The following is a 17,395-nucleotide window of genomic DNA, read 5'->3' on the forward strand; positions in this document are numbered from 1 at the left end:
GATTTACCGCATATACACGCTCTATCCTGCAAGAATGCTTACCTAAAACTATATCTGTCTTATTATCATTTCAACTATATAAATAAATAAATAAATAAATAAATAAATAAATAAATAAATAAATAAATAAATAAATAAATAAATATGTATATATAGATATGTATCCAAAACATCCAAAAAAAAATAATTAACTCCCTATTTATCAAACCAGAATAAAATAAAAATCCCCAAAAAATATAAAATATCTCTCATCTTTCACAACTACACTACCATGTTTTCATTTTAATATGCAAAAACAAATAGGCTAATGTCCGGTATGAAATCAAAATTATTAATAATGCTATCAAGTTTATAGCAACTGGACTTTTCATCCTGTAATACTCAAGTACTGCCTCTCCGCTATTTAATGAACATTCATCAATTCCTCCAACACACTCAAACTCTTGGTTCCGGAACGCCATATTACTAACTGCCTTTACAACATACTTTAAGGGATTAAGATAATTCCACACCTGAAAAAACATAGGCATCTGCATCGACATCGTTCCTCCCATAAATATCGCTATCGTGAATAACGTTGATAGCCCATTCATTGCTATCCCAAAATTAGAAAAAATCGTATTAAACATTATCCCAATAGATTCTCCGGCATTTAATGTCACAAACCCTCCATAAAACATAACCAAAAACATCTCTGCATTTCTAGGCAATCCCACACCAAAAACATATAAAGCTGAAAATAATAATGATGTGATGATCTCAAATGGAATTTCATTAATCAAATATGCAACCAAAAAACATTCCATTCGATATAAATTATCTTTACTTTCAACATAATAGTAATCTCTTTCAATAGGATACACTGCTATATTGTTCAAAAACCCATAATAATACAAATTTATCGCATTTTGTATCAATCCAAGTCTATTGTAAATCCCATCAGATGAATTGCTCAATGGAGCATAAAAAATCGTTCCAAAAACACCCATTGTTAACACTTGCCCTAACCGATTTAATATGATATCTTTGCTTCGAAAAATAGTCTTTGCTTGCCTTTCAATCAATGTCACCAATGCTACTCCAAAAGCTGCTTTTTTCTTTTTCAATATCTTATACTTTTCTGTCTCAAATTCACTTTCATCAACCATTGGATTTTCAAACGTTTTTTCTTTAAATTCTTCCGTCTTGCCATAATTATTCTTCCAATTTATCAATAAATTCTCCACCCGAATCTTACTATCAACATCCTTCGATGATTCCGAAACTAAATCAAGAATGTAATCTGCAAAGTTGGTATTTTCAGAACACATATATCCCAATTTCTCAAAATATCCTGACAATTTACTTTGAGCTCCATTAAATGCAACCTTTCCGCCTTTGCACAAAAGCAAAACATTTCCAAATAAACTAAACAACTCATATTTTGGTTGATGGATTGTAATAATAACAATCTTCTTCTCCCCCTGTGCAATATCTGCCAATAATTTCAAAATAGTACTAGATGTGAAGGAATCCAACCCTGAAGTTGGTTCATCCAAAACAAGGATTCTAGAATTATCTAATAATTGAATTGCAATTGAAGTCCTTCTTTTTTCACCACCTGAAATTCCCTTAATATTTTCATCTCCCACCAAAATGTTTTTACAATCATTCAATCCCATTTTATTTATAAGCTCGCTAACAATAGGGAATATATTACTATGTTCCTTTACTGGTAATCTCAATCTAGCTTGAAAACACAAAGTTTCCCAAACCGTTAAAGTTGGTATTAGAGACGCATCATTTTGAGTGGTATATGAAATGTAGTTATGGAAATATGATAATGGAATTTGGTCTTCATTTAAATATATAGAACCAGTGCTTCTAACGTTCTCTATCCGGTTTGAAATTAAATTTAATAATGTTGATTTCCCAGATCCTGAAGGACCCATGATTGCATTAATTTTACCTTGTTCAAAGAAAGCACTCACATTTTCAATCAAGGTTTTTTCTTCAGGATCAGTATTTTGACCCAAGAACTTTCTGATGAATTTAAATTTGGATTTTTTGGTCACAAATAAAGATATATTCTTAATATGAATATTTATATCAAGATTCGATAAGTTACTTTCCAAGATGGAATCCGCAGTTCCTGTTTGAACGTTGTTATTGTGGATTTGTACTTGATCCTTATTGTCGTTATTTTTTTTTGATTTAGAAAAGGATACATTTTTATTTTTGTACTTTAATAATATTGCAGCCACAAAGTAAAAACCCAAAAACCAGGCAACTAATATCGAAAGTGGTAAGGATATCCAATTTTCAGGAAAACCGATATCATTTAGAATGAATTTTCCGATATACTCATTGCATAATGTTGAGTTGATGTCATTTTGGGGACATTCGCCAAAAAAGCCGGTAAATCTGTTGGAAACATTGGCACCAAAAACATACCAATAAGTACATATGTACCTTACCCATCTAACATATACAGGCATTGTTCTAGGGTTGACATAATAACCACAGGCAAAATTTTGAACAAAATAAAAAATAGACCAAATGATGGCAGTTATTTGAAAAGAGTCAGCAGCTGCAAAACAAAACATGGCAGAAGACATGCCGATTAGCTGGGATAATAAGGTTATTGAAAAGTAAACCAAAAACATTTTATTATTAGTGTCAAAGCCCCACATAAAATAGGTGGTTACGGAAAATATAATCGCTATAGGGAGATCTTCAATGAAAAATTTAGCGAGTCTTCGAGATATTAGAAAGCCAGATACAGTTGAAGATTTGTCAGCGTTTTCACGAAAAAAAAATTTACCATCACAATCCCAAAGCCTTGCCATTTCAAACAACATGGGGATCAAGGCGACAGTTTCACATATGGAGTAAAGAGCACCAATGTTGGTTCTGATACCAGATAAGTCGAGATAAGGATCATAGAAAAGCCAGCCTACCACAATTGAGATTAAAAGAATACCAAATATTAAAGAAAATAAAGAGTAGCTGTCCCTTGTACTCAACAAAAACGTTCTTCTAGTTAGAATTTCAACCTCCTTTAAAAGAGAAATGGATTGAGGTTTTTGGGATATTTTATCTGCGGCTTGAAAGGTATTGAAGATTTCGTCGTTGTCTAATTCTATTAGTTGATTGGTTTGATACGATTTCCAGCATTCGGATAAGTAGTCGATTCTTTCAAGAGAATTTGATTCATTTTGTTTTGAAGTGGTATCCTTTGCTACTAAATCGATAATTGAATCAGCCAAATTGAAATTTTTTATATTTTTCAATTCAGCCAAGTTGCAATTGAAATTGAAATAGTTCAAAGATTGATTGGGATCACCAAAATAGCATAGTTTACCACCTTTGGCTAGCAAACAAATCTTGTCAAACAAAGATAAAATTTCAGTTCTTGGTTGATGAATTGATAAGATGATGGTAATACCAAACTTTTGAGAAAGATTTTTGATGGTTTGAATTAGGTTGAAGGAGGTGAAGGAATCCAAGCCAGTGGTTGGTTCATCAAGAAACAAAATAGAAGGATCATTTAGTAGTTGGATAGCGAGGGAGATTCTTCTTTGCTCTCCACCAGACAAAAGATTGAAAGTAGAGAATTTTGTGTCCTTTATTGAATTCAAGTTCAATTCATCTAACAAAAAATCGACAAATTTGAATTTTTCAGTCTTTGAAGGAACGGAAAATAGTTTTAACTCAGCAGCATAGTTCAAGGTTTCTTTTACGGTCAAGCCAGGTAGAAAGAGATCAGTTTGCAATAAGTAAGCCGATTTGACATTGCCAATGGATATGAAATCATTGTACTTGATCATCCCTTGACAGTGAAAGTTCTTATTGCGGTTGTACCTTTGGGAAAGAATATTCAACAAAGTTGTCTTTCCAGAGCCTGAGCCACCTAAGATGGCCATCACTTCACCACTTTTGAGATCAAGAGAAATGTCATCCAAAATAACATTTTCAGAATTGGTATTGTTGCTATGAGATTTCGCTGATAATACCGAAACCTTTAGGTTTCTTACAGTGAGCGAAACTCTCTCGCTTTCTGGAATAACTAAAAAGCCATTCATTGTGCTTCAAAAAAGAGAGTGTATATACATGAGGAAAGCAGGCAAATAAAACATTGTGCAAAATGGCTCTTAAATAGCAAGGAGAGGCATTAATAATAAGAGAAAGAAGAAATATTGGGCAGTTTGAAATCAGTGTTTTCCAGATGAGTTAGTAATCAATGGCTGAATTAACTTCAGACCCGATTTGAAGTGAGATCACATTAAGTTCTAGAAGCTGTGAAATGATAGGCCCAGGGAAACACAAAATGTCGGGAAATTCCACATCCATAAAGTAAAGTTTCTGCACTATCCTATGGAGTATCACTATTGTCGACTGGAAGTTGATCTACTGGACGTTTCTTACCCCTATCGATGACCATTTGAGCAACAGAAATCGTTATTCGTTTTGGAGCTAAACACAGCTGGTTTGGGAGCAGCGTTGCTTTTGCCTGATACGTATGTCGGATGCATTGGTCGCCAATCGAGAAGAAAGACCCTCTCCAGCAAGCGCCCAGCTGCTCCCAGGCGACAAAAAAGCGACCTCTTCACCATCTCTCATCCCATTCCACCTTTTCTTCTCGCTTGCTCTTCTGCCGGCTCTTCTTCCTTCCTCTTCTTTTCGTCTTCTCTTTTTGCCCCTCAAAGCCATCGGCGTCTGCCAGCGCATGCCCACGCGTTCTACTGCACACACACGCCGACCGCGTGCGTGGTTTGTTGTTGTTTTGTCGAGTGGATAAATCTTGCACGAATAAACCTCCATCAACACTGAAATCACCTCCAATCAACAGTTTTTTGCCAGCTTCAACTTTCCTATGGTTCTGTTCTTGTTGCCTTCTCCATCACAGGTATAACCACCCAGCACCCTGAAGGTCCCACCGCACCCTCTTAGAATGTCCATCGATCTCTCAAACACTCAGCCCTTATCTTCCTTTGCTAAAGTTAAACCTGAAGCAAACGACGACCCAAATGTCGCCAACATGCCGAAGGAGTTTTCCCTCAAGTTGAATAATTTGCCCGCAAAATCACCAACTGCTAATGATGATTCCTCAAATCGCACCTTGGTTGACGAGTTTGAAACCGAGCTAGAATCAAGCGAAAATGATGACGCTACCATCAACGAATACGATAGTGCCCACTATTCCTATGATTATGAGCCAGATTTGAAAAAATTCAATAATAACGATAAAAACATCACTAACACCGGCACAAATGCCAATGAACACAACAAAGAAAAAACAAAGACTTTCGCGCCCGTTTTCCTATCTTCTAAAAAGTTGTTGATATTAAAGCAGAGACTTAAAACTCAACCCGAAAATGAACCTAAAGTCAAAACCTTTAAAATAGAAAAGCATTTGCAAAAATTTTCCACTCCCAAAATAACGAATACCAATGATATTCCCTCCCATTTGAGCTCACTGAACCCAAATACACATCAAAAAAACACTAAATGTTCTAATACTGACTCAAATCCTCCCAAGAAACCACCCAAATTTAAAAATTCAATCAACAGTATTTTAAACCCACTTGACTCATCAAAAAACCTGGAAACGTCTTTTAATCAACGTGCCAACAACCCAGATAATAGTGATTACGATACTATCTCAGATAACGAAACTGATTCAGACTTGGATCTTATAAATGATTCTCCCAGTATACTCATCCAAACCCCATTATCCAAACCACCTCCAACTTTTTTTAACACTTCTTCTGCCACAATCAGAACTCCAATCCTGATAGATAACACTAAAATCAATCCCAATAATAATTTTCATTACAACTCTTCTCCCATATCTTATAAATTTATTAACAGCCAGCATATTTCAAACCGCTCTCCTACAAAAAGACGCAAGAAAGACATACCTAATCCTTCCAAATCAACTAAAAATAACCAAAAGTTCAAGAAAAACATATCTACAACTGATCCATTTATTGAGTATGGCGACCAAATCAACGGTTATAGATTTTTAGGAAAGTTATCTGACCCAATCATTAAATCCCACAAAAATCCTCAAAAAGACCACCATCTGAAGAAAGATTATTCTTCTTCAAACTTTTATAAATGGTCTTATTACGATTTCAGCTTGCATTTTAATTTTAATCAATCAAAATTCAGAGAAAGCGACCCCATTCAACAAAAATACTCTACCCACCCTTCGAATCCAAATGATCCCACTCAAAAAAATTTTACCACCACTTGCAATCCAAAATTTTTTGACAATATCTTGTTTAAAAGAAATGATTTTTGCTATAATTATGAAAAATATTGCAACAACTGGGATAACATAATTATTATAAAAAAAGTTTCTTGGCCAATTTTTATTGATTCTTTCTCATCCACTCAATACCATGATCCTCACCTTGCTATTGATTTATTGAACTATGATTCAGTAAAATTATTTCTCAAAAACGGTGTTGACTTGATTTTAAAAGATTTGGACTCAAATGATTCCAATCACAGTAACTACTCATACTCAAAGATTTTTAAAGAAATAGTAAAGAAAGAAAGAATTAGATGGCATCCCGATAAAATGCTAAGAATATTAAGAAAGAACATTAACGAAAAACTAACTGATAATGCTCAAAAAGACAACGAAATTATTGATGAAAGTATGAATGACAAAAACCTATCAACCGAGTCAACTCTTTCTCATGCCAATAATCATTCAAAAACTGATAACTTTGGAACTCAGGATCAAACTTCCAACTTGAAACAAATCCTTTTATCTCGAATTACAAAAGTTTTTCAAATAATTAACGACATTTATGAAAAGGAATGTATTTAAATCCATTTCATACACTTGAGTTTTACTAACCCTATTTCATTTCTCAAATTTCAAATTTTTTAATTGTTTTAAAGTTTACCTTAAATTCATTTCTCTTCACTTCTTCTAATTTATTATTTCAACTAAAAAGAAAATACTTATAGATCATTTTGTTTTAAATATTGTATTCAATTATGAAAAAAACAAAAACATATACAAACACAAATATATATATATATAATTTAATGAAAATTTATTTTTAGATATATGGGTTGTAAGAAGTCATATTGATTGAAAAAAAAAAATGCTCATTCCTTTCCAGCACTTCCACGAGATCCTGCTCCTGATTTTGCCAAATTAATAGTTTCCCCAGATAGTTTTATATCTGGTAACTTCCCTTTCTCTGCTGGTGAATCTACGAAACCAATAGTGTTTAAGTAACTGATATAAATACCCATTTGTTTTAAGTCAACACCTTTCCCAGCAGAGACATCGACACCTGTGAATTGTGAATCATGTTTCAAATACTTTAATGTGTTTAAATCATCTAATTCAGGAGCCTTGGTATCTGTTGGTAAATCGTCCAAAACAAAATGTAACAATGGATACAATGCATTATCCTTATTTTCATCAATGACAGATTTTTCCAAATGTTTAGTCCAACTATCATAAGAAACAGACTGAACTTCATAACCATAATGTGATAATGAGCCTATCATTTCTTCAAATATTATTCTTGGATGCCCAGTTACATGACACACCTTAACACCTTTATCAGCATTAAATGTTGCAGCAACAACAATTCTAGCAACATGGTTAACAGGTACATAATTGACACTATTGGATATTTGAGGAAAGTACCCAATTTGCAAACAACCTTTCAACATTCTTAAGAGAAAATCATCAGTGTTCGAACAACCTGATTCAATATCACCACCAATATACCCAGGTCTGATGATAGAGCCAGTAAGACCTCGTTCACCAGCCTGTCTAACTATATATTCAGCTGCCCATTTACTCTGTCCATAACCAGTTCCGAGCCCAGTAGCAGAGCCAGACAATGAATCAGACTCAAGAATACCATTTTTACCTTCTTGAATTAATTTGTCAGATAAATCAAAATAATGATTTGTATCAATTGTGGAAGTTGAAGAAACGAATGAAAAAACTTTGGGTTTTCCAATTTTGCAAATATTAAGAAGGCGAACAGTAGAGATAACGTTAGAATCCCTTAGCTTTGAGTAAGAATAACCCCAATGAACTAATGCACCGTTATGAATAATGTAATCAAAATCACTGACAAGATTAATAAATTTTTCTTTGCTCTTATAACCAAAATGGGGCTGTGACAAATCACCAAGAACAATTTTGATACTATTCTCGAAAGAATCTTTCCATACACCATATGTTTTACATGCTTTTTTAATTCTTTCTAAACCCTTAACTTCTGTTTCAGCCCTGACATGAGCAAATACGGTAATTTTATTATGACCTAATCTGTTTTCATTTAATAAGTCTGATAAAATATACGAACCAACAAAACCTGTAACCCCAGTTACAAAAACATTGATGGAATCTCCTTTCTTTAATGGCCCAATTTTTCTCGAAAAATCTTTTTCTAATAAAGTTTTGACTATATTATTTGCATCATCAGAATAACTGAGAACTTCATTGTCAGATTCATCACCTTCATTGAGTGAAGAGTCATTTAACATTTGTTTGACCTGGTTTGAAAATGTTTTAAGAACAGGGTGTTTAAATATTGTACCTAAAGGTAAGTCAATATTTAGTTTCTTTCTCACTTGAAATATCATTCTTGTAGCAAGAATACTGTGGCCACCAATGTCAAAAAACGAATCATCAAGTTGAATAACATTATCAGGCAATACTTCAGCCCAACAGTCTCTAATTGTTTTTTCTAAATCTGTCATTTCTTCGTCGTTATCTACATTGGCAACGGAAAGATATTTGGTAATGGTCAATAATCTTTTTGAATCTGGTAATGGTAATTTTGGCTTATCGATTTTTCCATTTGGATTCAATGGTAACTTATCAAGAGGAATAATATAAGTAGGAATTGCATAAACGGCTAGCTTTTTTTTCAAAAATGATTTGATGTCTTTGATTAGTTCATTGTAAACTAATACTCCTTTAATAACAAGATCGTCTTTTTTGTTTGGTTCTTCGGCAGCAAGCAACGAATAAGCTTCTTGATTTTCAAAAGAGGCCAAATCTTTAGAGTCATGGTGCAAAACTATATAGGAAATTAGGTAATTTTCATTATCCGAGTTTCTCTTAACAATAGTTTTGTTTTCACGAATCAATTTATGTTGTGATAAGTTGGTGTCAATCTCACCCAATTCAATTCTAAACCCTCTTATTTTGATTTGATCATCTGCTCTACCACAGCATTCAACATTTCCATCAACCATGTACCTACCAAGATCCCCACTTCGGTACAACCTATCCCTTGGGCCTAGATAAAATTGATACCATGGCTGGTTTGAAATTTTGTCATAATTAATTGCAGCTTTCTCATACTCAATCCAGTGGTTATTGTCAACAAACCAGTTTTGCACAAACTTTTCTCGATTGACTTCTGGCAAACCCTTATAGCATTCAGCCAAGCCAGAAGCACGAACATATATTTCTCCAACTTCTCCAACAGCAGCTAGTTGAGATGTGTTATTTCTATTTACAACTAAAACTTGAACATCATACATTCCTTTACCAGCTGGCATGATATCCTTTAAATTTTTTAAGAAATTAGGATCTTTACTTCTGGAAGTAATTTCAAAAAAAGAGACAGCCCTTTGGGTCTCAGTTGTACCATACATGTTCACAATATTGCAATTATGAGCCAAATTCTGCAAACGAAGACAATCACGCTTGGTTAAAATATCACCAACAAAAAATGCATGATGCAAGGTAGGAATCTCAGTCAGTGCCTGTGAGGTTAAAACTTGACCCATTGCTGGTGTCAAATGAGTAACAGTAGCTTTATATTTTTGCATCCATTTGGCTAATCTACCAGGAGTACCAATATCATCTTCAGTGGGAACTAATAATTGAGCACCAAGGAATAAAGGAGTAAACATATCTCTTTGAATTGGATCATGAGCAATACCGGATAACATTGTAAATTTATCATTTTCAGATAGGTTAAACTGGTTAGCCATCCATGGAAAATAGTAAGCTAATGACATATGACGACCCAAGACACCTTTAGGAATACCTTCAGAACCAGAGGTAAATGCCAAAGTTGGATTTGAATCTGGACCTAGAACCACATTTGTAGAAAGAGATTTATACAGTTGGTAATCCACAAATAAATCCTTAGAAGAATCGGCTGGAACCCCACCAAGAAGTGTACCATTATCAGCAATCTCTAAAGCTGGAATCATTGAGATGAGTTGAAGGTTCTCATTAATAAAATTTTTAACGTACTGGTCCAAAGTACCTGCTTTTTTTAATACAATCAATCCCTTGGGTTTGGCAACATCAAGATAGATTGTTTGTCTTTCAGGAGGATAGGCTGGGTCAATCACACAGAAGGTACCACCGGCTTTTAGGATAGCTAAAACAGAAATCATCAAGTCAACAGATCTTGAAGAATAAATCATTATGATATCACCTCGTTTGATACCATTTTTTATCAAATAATGAGCAGCAACATTGGAAGCTTGGTCAATTTGTTGGTAAGTAAAAATTCGATCATTTTTATGAGAGTTGTGATTTGCAACCGATTGAGTCTCAATTACACATTTTCTGTGAGGGAAAATTGAAGCATTTCTTTCGAAAATATTATGGATACAACCAATGAAGTTATTCCAGGTTAAATCATTCGTTGGATTTGGAATCAAAGACTTTTGAGATTTAGTGATTAGGTTTGTGTGAGTTATAATAGAATCAAAATGGTAAGAGATGGATTTGAAAAACGCCTGAAATTGTTCGGATAAAATAATGATTCTTTCTTTTTTATATAAAAGCGAATTATAAACAATGTTGAATGAAGCGGTTTTTGAAGATGGGTTGAAGTAAACTACCAAATCATTTTGAGATCCGTTAATTTCAGAAGATAGCTTTTCTGATTCAATAGTTGGGGCAGATAGAAACGATAGTTTAAACAATCCAGAAGGTGCAGGTAAATCATTTTCCTTGATCAAATGACCCAAGTATTCCTCAAAATCTAATGGCTTATTTATAATCTCATAATATTTAGATTTGACGAGTTTGTAGAACTTTGCAAAGGATAAATCAGGAGAGGAGATGTTAATTCTTAAAATAAAGTTTCCAGAAGCAGGGTTGGTTGGGTTATTTGTTAAAATTATAATATCATCATCACCAGTTAGTCTGTAAATTAAAACAGAAAAGACTGCTAAACCAAGTAAAAACGAATCTAGGATTTGATTAGATGAAGATGAATCATTGAAGGTGCTTATTTTTGATAAAATATCGGTCAACTCTGAAAAACTTAGGGGAGAAAACCTGTATGAAGCTTCTTTTGGCTGCTTATCTTGTCTAATAAGATAGTCAGTAGGCAAAATCGAGAGTGTGGGATTCTCAAGCTCTCTGATCCAAAAATCAAGTGAAGAAGTGGAACTAGAAGACATTTTGATGAAAGGGTTATCCAAAAATGAGAGTTTGGGCTGAGATTTTTGGCTAGATGGTTTTTATTGACGAAACTGAAGATGAAAATCTGCTGTATAAGTAACACTGACCAGGGGAGATTTGTTTTCAGCTGTAGTTGTCTCTCATTTTGGGCTCTTTTTGAAAAGTAGTTTGATGTGAGTCATAAATCTGACGAAGAAGTCGAGAGCCAATTCTGGCCAATCAGAGAAGCGGATTTCAAAAGACATATTCGTTGTTTTGCAAAGCATCGCCAGACTCAAGGAAACTTCATTCATAATATACATTCATTAAACTATATATACACTGACTTGGTTTTTTTATTGATGTGGGTAAAGAAAGGGAATTAATTGAACTTGATCTTTTTATTTCTCAACTACTCAGGAAACAAAAACAAAATGCTCCACAATTGAGGCTTGTTTGCAATCATTCATTCTAGCAGCACCCGAGAAATCACTTTATGAATATTCTTTGTTTTCTTTTTACAATTTGTTTTGAACAACAACAATAGTTAAATGACTGGGCTAAAGCCCAACAAGATGCTGAGTTGTCGTTAAATTTGGAGGTAAACACTTTTGAAAACTTTTCCAGGAGGTCCCTCTGGATCACTTTGTTGAGCACAGACCGAAATGCAAGTGTTACTCAAAGGAAATGGAGCTGTTCTTTAGCTTCAGCAAGTAGTTGCTCGATGTTGAGAATTTCTAATTTTTTTTTTTTTCTTCTTCTTCTTCTTCTTCTTCTTCTTCTTCTTTATGTGTTTTTTAATGAGATATTCCTTCTAGCTTTCAACGGTTTGGTTAATTCAAATTGTTTTCACCAGGTTATTCCCAAATGATTGGTGAATGGTGTTTTTATCAACAAAACGTGAAAAAATAAACGTTTTTACATTTATTTGCATTATTTTACTATTTTGAAGATTATGATGAAAGCATGAAGTAAGTTATCACCAAATATTAGAAAAAAACATGTATAAACATTGAAAGTAATGATGGTTTATTCAAAAATAAAAGAGATACTGGGATTGGGATGGAATATTCAATATAGGATCTTAATAGTTTACAAATTCGGCGTCTTATCTAGTCAAATTTCTGGATTCTTGATGAAAAATCATCGACATTAGTGAAACAGACAAGCAATTGCCCTGTTGCAGTGTATAGTTACACTTCGCAACACTGAAAGAGCTGATTACTACATTGCTATACCAAGACTAAAAATCATGTATATGATAATTACCAAATTTCAGTATTGCCAGAGCTATTTACTGTACTTTTCAATTTCCCTTTTGGCATCAGCAAACCAGTTTCTACAATTGAGAATTTTTCCTCTTCTGATGTCTTGTAAACGTTGTTTTGGAGGTGGAGGTACTGATTTTAAAATCTCGATAAATTCATCAACACTGTAATCAATAGAGCCAATCAATTGTTTTGAACCTTCAATGTATGTAAAGTCATCTTCACAACGAAAGTCATCAGCAGAATGGAATGCAAAACCAATAGCAGGAGAACCAGAAACATCATAAATGTTGAACTGATTTGGAGCAACTTCTAAAAGAAAGGCAATATGGTCTTGGGTGCCTTGACCCAAGAATTCGACCTTGTAAAGGTTGTATGGTGGAGCAGCATCTGTCATCTTTCTTAGGGGGTTGTTGGTGGACTGTGATGGCAATGAATTTGGAATTGCACACAGAAAATCGGAGCTGTCTGATGGGATTGAGCTTGAGAAAGAAGGAAAGAAGAAAAAAAACGCATTTATATAAATCTTCACAGCAGTCTTCAAGACGATCTGATCCTATTTGCGAACTGTGTATGAATAGCTTTTTGGGGTTAAGACATGTCTTGAGAGTGTATCCTACCAAGGGTGGGAGCGTGCCATCCGGAACTCGTTTCCTCTTGCACACGACTCACTGCTCGACACCTCTTCCACCAGGATCCACGACTCCCTTTTGTGTTTGTGTGGCAACGAGCCCCACGCGCTTGGACCAAAAGCACCGGTCACGTGGTCAGCGCTCAAGCATCGGCGCTTTGCAGCGGGTACCCGCGGTCTTGCTCGCTTCTGTCTTCGGCTCTCGTGCTTTTCGGTGATTCGCTTGGATCAGCGATGCTAACAAATGTTTGGCATCTGGAAACACTCGGAATCAATATCAGTATTGCACATTTTTCTCGTTTTCTCAAACGTTTTTTTCACAAATCTCCCATCAGTTGTTATTATCTATTCAGCCTTTATCAATTATCAATTATCGAATTTCAGATAGAAATATTTTTGTTTTCTATTGTGATGATGCAATTATTTTGGCTTGAGCACGAAAAGAACATGACAAATAGGTGGAAAATGTTTGAATTAACAAGAAGCAGATTGAACCTCTTCAACACAAAACTGGCTTGGATATGTTGGTTTTTTTGGTGATTCCGACCCTAGAAACTTAAAGCTGTTTTTGTCTTCGCTGAATTCGAACTCTTTGAGCAATGCTCAGCATTATCAACCAGTTTTAAAAACACGTTTTAGTTTCAACTCTGTAGTAGACCTATTCGACACCAATAATAAAAAAGATGGAAACCAAAAAAGGAAATCCTGAATTGAGAACAGAGAAGTCCTAAAAGAAGAATGCAACGTACTAAATACGGAGCTATTCATTTTGTAAAACTAAACAATTGGTATTTGACTTCTAAAAAACATGATGCTCCTCTGCATTTGTATTTCAAACCAAGACGTTTGGTAACTAGAAAACATTTCATCTCTTTCAAAATTGATTTCATTCATTCATTAAAAAATTCTGCCGCTAGTTGTCTCTTTAGTTCCTATTGAAATAAAAAATCTAAGATTTGAATGTTGTAACTTTAATAATGCTACAAACTCACAATTGATTATTTATTTTACTTGAAACAAAAGATAAATTTTCAGAATTGCTTTTCTGATACTTTTAAAAATATCAGATAATTTCGAATACTACAATCATCAATCAAACCAACCAATTCACCATCAATAGCCTGAAGATAATTGCTTTACAAACTGCCAAAAAAAAAACTCTTCTCATTTTTCTAACGGCAGACACTAAAATATTAAAAAGTCAACCAAAATTTCAATAAACACAGAACATTATTGCTATTTCAGTCATAGAAAAAAAGAATAGATATACCAAAAACGGATTATGTGACTTCAGGGAGAACTTACAGCCAATGAAAATTAGCTGACTAAGAGAAATTTTGAGTTGCAAGTATTTCATTCATTCAACTTGTTACTAATATATAAAGCGGATGAATGTCACTCTAGGTTAATCAAAATTTATTACCATTTATCACTGCACTACTTAATCTACAAATCCAAAAGTAATAAATAACTGAATTGCAACTGCTTTCTTTAATATGATTCAAATTCTTTGGGCAACAAAAAATATAATTTAGCACGAATCAAAAGTATTACCACTTGAATTGTCCTTGAAACAAAAGTGTTGGTTTCTCTTTGATTTGTTTCAACTTCCCATATTGAAGTTAAAATATATCTACAACCTAATAAACTAATAATATTTCTGTCAAGCTTCTGAATTACTAAACAGGTAGATGGAGTTGGACTGAAATATAATCATTTGCCCAAACATCACTTATTAAGCCCTTGAGATTAAATTTTGTTTCTTAATATATCTCTTGAATTTTTTCAGTTGTTGGATAGTTTTCTGAGATGTTGTATTATTTTTCCTGTTGTTTTTATTTCTTATATCACAGTTATGATTATTTCAAACTTTTTGTTCCAACTTCTAAACCACACTTTCCTAGCAACCCCTTGGTTGTGTATTAAATTTGTGCTCTGAATTGACTCCTTGGTCTTTGTAAATAGTGATTTTCAAATTCAAATAACTTAAATGTGAGTACTAAATTTATATTTCATCTTGAGTTGATAAGTTAGTTTTTACTGTCTGAAACCTGCTTTCCTATTTTGCATCTAATCAATAGTAATTACAGAATTTAATGATTTCTGATGGAGTTGAACAGTTCTCTCTGAAGAATCTCCAATATTTAACATATCAAAAACAAATAACAGAGTCTCAATATTCCATTTATTTAACTTCTTGTGAATGACATAGGCTTTTTAGTATTGCAGCGTTAATATTTATTAACATTACAACTTTTGCAAACAGTGCTAACAAGGTCTGTCCTTCAAGGGAGTAAGATCAGATTGTTGTTTGTTAATTTTCTTATCCATAAATGATTAAACAATACAGATTCACTTAATTTGTGAAGAAATGTTTATTAATCTGGTTATATATATTGTAGCTTCTTTTGAATTTGACAAACCACTTAGCCACTATTTTTCCAGAGAGCTTCGCTTCAATGCTTTTTCAGTCAAAGTACCTTTGTTTTGACTACTGATCTACTTGATTGATCATCAGAATTCAATAATTTGTTGTGAAAAACAGATCAATGGCTGAAATCATATTTAGATTATTTTATACTCTTACAAATTCATGTCTTGAACTCATCACTTGTTGTGCTGTTATTACCGATGACAGTGTTAGATTTGAGTTTGATTACTTATTATATTATTATCTACGACTTGGAAAAAGTTTTATATTGATAACAGAAACCAACAATCAAAATCTGTCGAAAAAAATGGCCAGCGGATTTTTAATCTTTGTTTTGAGCACCTCTTTGAAGTAAGTATTCTGGTGTCAGTTGTATTTCATCCAGACTCATTTTAATTGTTTTTGTACATTCCAAATTGGCCAAATTATATTAATTCTATTAATCTACCAAACTTTATTTGTCACACATCTATCAATATATTCAAGTTACAAATTTTCAATCTTTTCAATAAACGTATTTTTGATAAAGATTTTAGACTTTAGATTATAAAGCTAATTTTTTATTTCAAAATTGTGTGGAAAGTATGAAATATTGTTTATTCCAAAGATAAATTTAAAACGAAATAGTAACGAAGATTCAATTGTAGAGGATTTTATCTTAAGTTGTTTATTAAAATTTAGTTTAAATACTGGAAATTCTTTTGATTGTATACTTAGATAAAACTATATCATTGCAGTTTAATACATCTGAATTATTACCATAGTTAAAACCGATGATTTTGATAATTCTTTCATGAGAGATTTCTGCTTCTGTAATATTTGATGTTAAATGTATTAAAAATAAGACGTGTGGTCATAAGAGTAAAAACTTCTTATAACAAAAATAACACTATGTAATTACATAAAAATCTCAAAAATAATCTTCACTCCTGTTTGAATTCATAGCACATTAAATCTTTGACATAGTCAAAAATCATTATGGCATTCTTATCTACATGATCTTGAAATACAAGACGTGCAGAAGCTTTATGATCAGAAAAATTACAAATAAAAGCTTTCATCAAATCCCAATATTCTGGTAGAAAACCCATACACTCCCAATTGATGAATACAACAGTTAATTCTTCTCTTGCTATAATATTTTCAAAATTCAATTCTTCATAAGAAAGACACATTGTGCTATTAGTGGGTAAAACCTCAGACATCAATCTGTTTAACTTCTTGTTAATTTAAATAAATGATGAAATATGCTTATTAAACTCTTTTTCAGATTCAAATTTCAATTGCAGGAAATAAGGATCTTCAATGACAGTATCATTAATCCCACATATTTCATTCACTGTTTCTTTTCTTAGCTTATACAATTCATTGAGTATATTGTCTGTAACAGTCTGTTTCTGCTCTTCACTCAATTCTGGCCACATATCACATAACGTCTTTCCAGCAATATATTCCATTTCAATGTAGAACTTGGAGTCCTTTGTGTAATAGTCATAGATCTTGGGACAAGATACTTTGTTTTGCACGTATTCTAAATTACGTGCTTCTTGGAGGGTAGTGCACTTTATTACTCGATCACCAACAATCTCCACTTCTCTCATATTTGGTTAATTGAATTACTCAGTTTCGATATTAAGCGTTTCTAGGTAAGTGGCAAGAGACTTATC

The 17,395-nt window shown here is 33.2% G+C and overlaps 5 protein-coding genes across 5 annotated transcripts; 2 read left to right on the forward strand and 3 right to left on the reverse strand.

Annotated features, from left to right (window-relative positions):
* Positions 1–266: 266 nt before the first annotated feature.
* ASCRUDRAFT_35518 (ATP-dependent ABC transporter) lies at positions 267–4,064 on the reverse strand (the record flags this gene model as incomplete). The annotated part of the gene is made up of 1 exon (XM_020190613.1): positions 267–4,064. One exon carries the CDS (start codon positions 4,062–4,064, stop codon positions 267–269), a length of 3,798 nt encoding a protein of 1,265 aa, XP_020047234.1.
* Positions 4,065–4,499: 435 nt separating this feature from the next.
* ASCRUDRAFT_152613 (uncharacterized protein) lies at positions 4,500–6,990 on the forward strand. Its single transcript, XM_020189302.1, has one exon. It carries the CDS (start codon positions 4,934–4,936, stop codon positions 6,824–6,826), a length of 1,893 nt encoding a protein of 630 aa, XP_020047235.1. The 5' UTR covers positions 4,500–4,933; the 3' UTR covers positions 6,827–6,990.
* A 123-nt stretch (positions 6,991–7,113) lies between these two features.
* On the reverse strand, positions 7,114–11,418 carry LYS2 (L-aminoadipate-semialdehyde dehydrogenase; the record flags this gene model as incomplete). Its single annotated transcript, XM_020190586.1, has 2 exons — positions 7,114–11,242; positions 11,294–11,418. The coding sequence occupies 2 exons, from the start codon at positions 11,416–11,418 to the stop codon at positions 7,114–7,116; spliced, it is 4,254 nt and encodes a 1,417-aa protein (XP_020047236.1).
* Positions 11,419–12,688: 1,270 nt separating this feature from the next.
* Positions 12,689–13,063, reverse strand: ASCRUDRAFT_70776 (uncharacterized protein; the record flags this gene model as incomplete). The annotated part of the gene is made up of 1 exon (XM_020191834.1): positions 12,689–13,063. The coding sequence occupies one exon, from the start codon at positions 13,061–13,063 to the stop codon at positions 12,689–12,691; it is 375 nt and encodes a 124-aa protein (XP_020047237.1).
* A 420-nt stretch (positions 13,064–13,483) lies between these two features.
* Positions 13,484–13,936, forward strand: ASCRUDRAFT_152628 (uncharacterized protein). Its single transcript, XM_020189303.1, has one exon. It carries the CDS (start codon positions 13,532–13,534, stop codon positions 13,835–13,837), a length of 306 nt encoding a protein of 101 aa, XP_020047238.1. The 5' UTR covers positions 13,484–13,531; the 3' UTR covers positions 13,838–13,936.
* Positions 13,937–17,395: the final 3,459 nt, after the last annotated feature.

The sequence above is a fragment of the Ascoidea rubescens genome (genome assembly GCF_001661345.1).
Source record: "Ascoidea rubescens DSM 1968 unplaced genomic scaffold ASCRUscaffold_7, whole genome shotgun sequence".
NCBI lineage: Eukaryota > Fungi > Ascomycota > Saccharomycetes > Ascoideales > Ascoideaceae > Ascoidea > Ascoidea rubescens.

Coding starts and splice junctions, on each gene's coding strand:
- ASCRUDRAFT_152613 (XM_020189302.1), top strand. CDS start 4,934: ATGTCCATCGATCTCTCAAACACTCAGCCCTTATCTTCCTTTGCTAAA.
- ASCRUDRAFT_152628 (XM_020189303.1), top strand. CDS start 13,532: ATGCTAACAAATGTTTGGCATCTGGAAACACTCGGAATCAATATCAGT.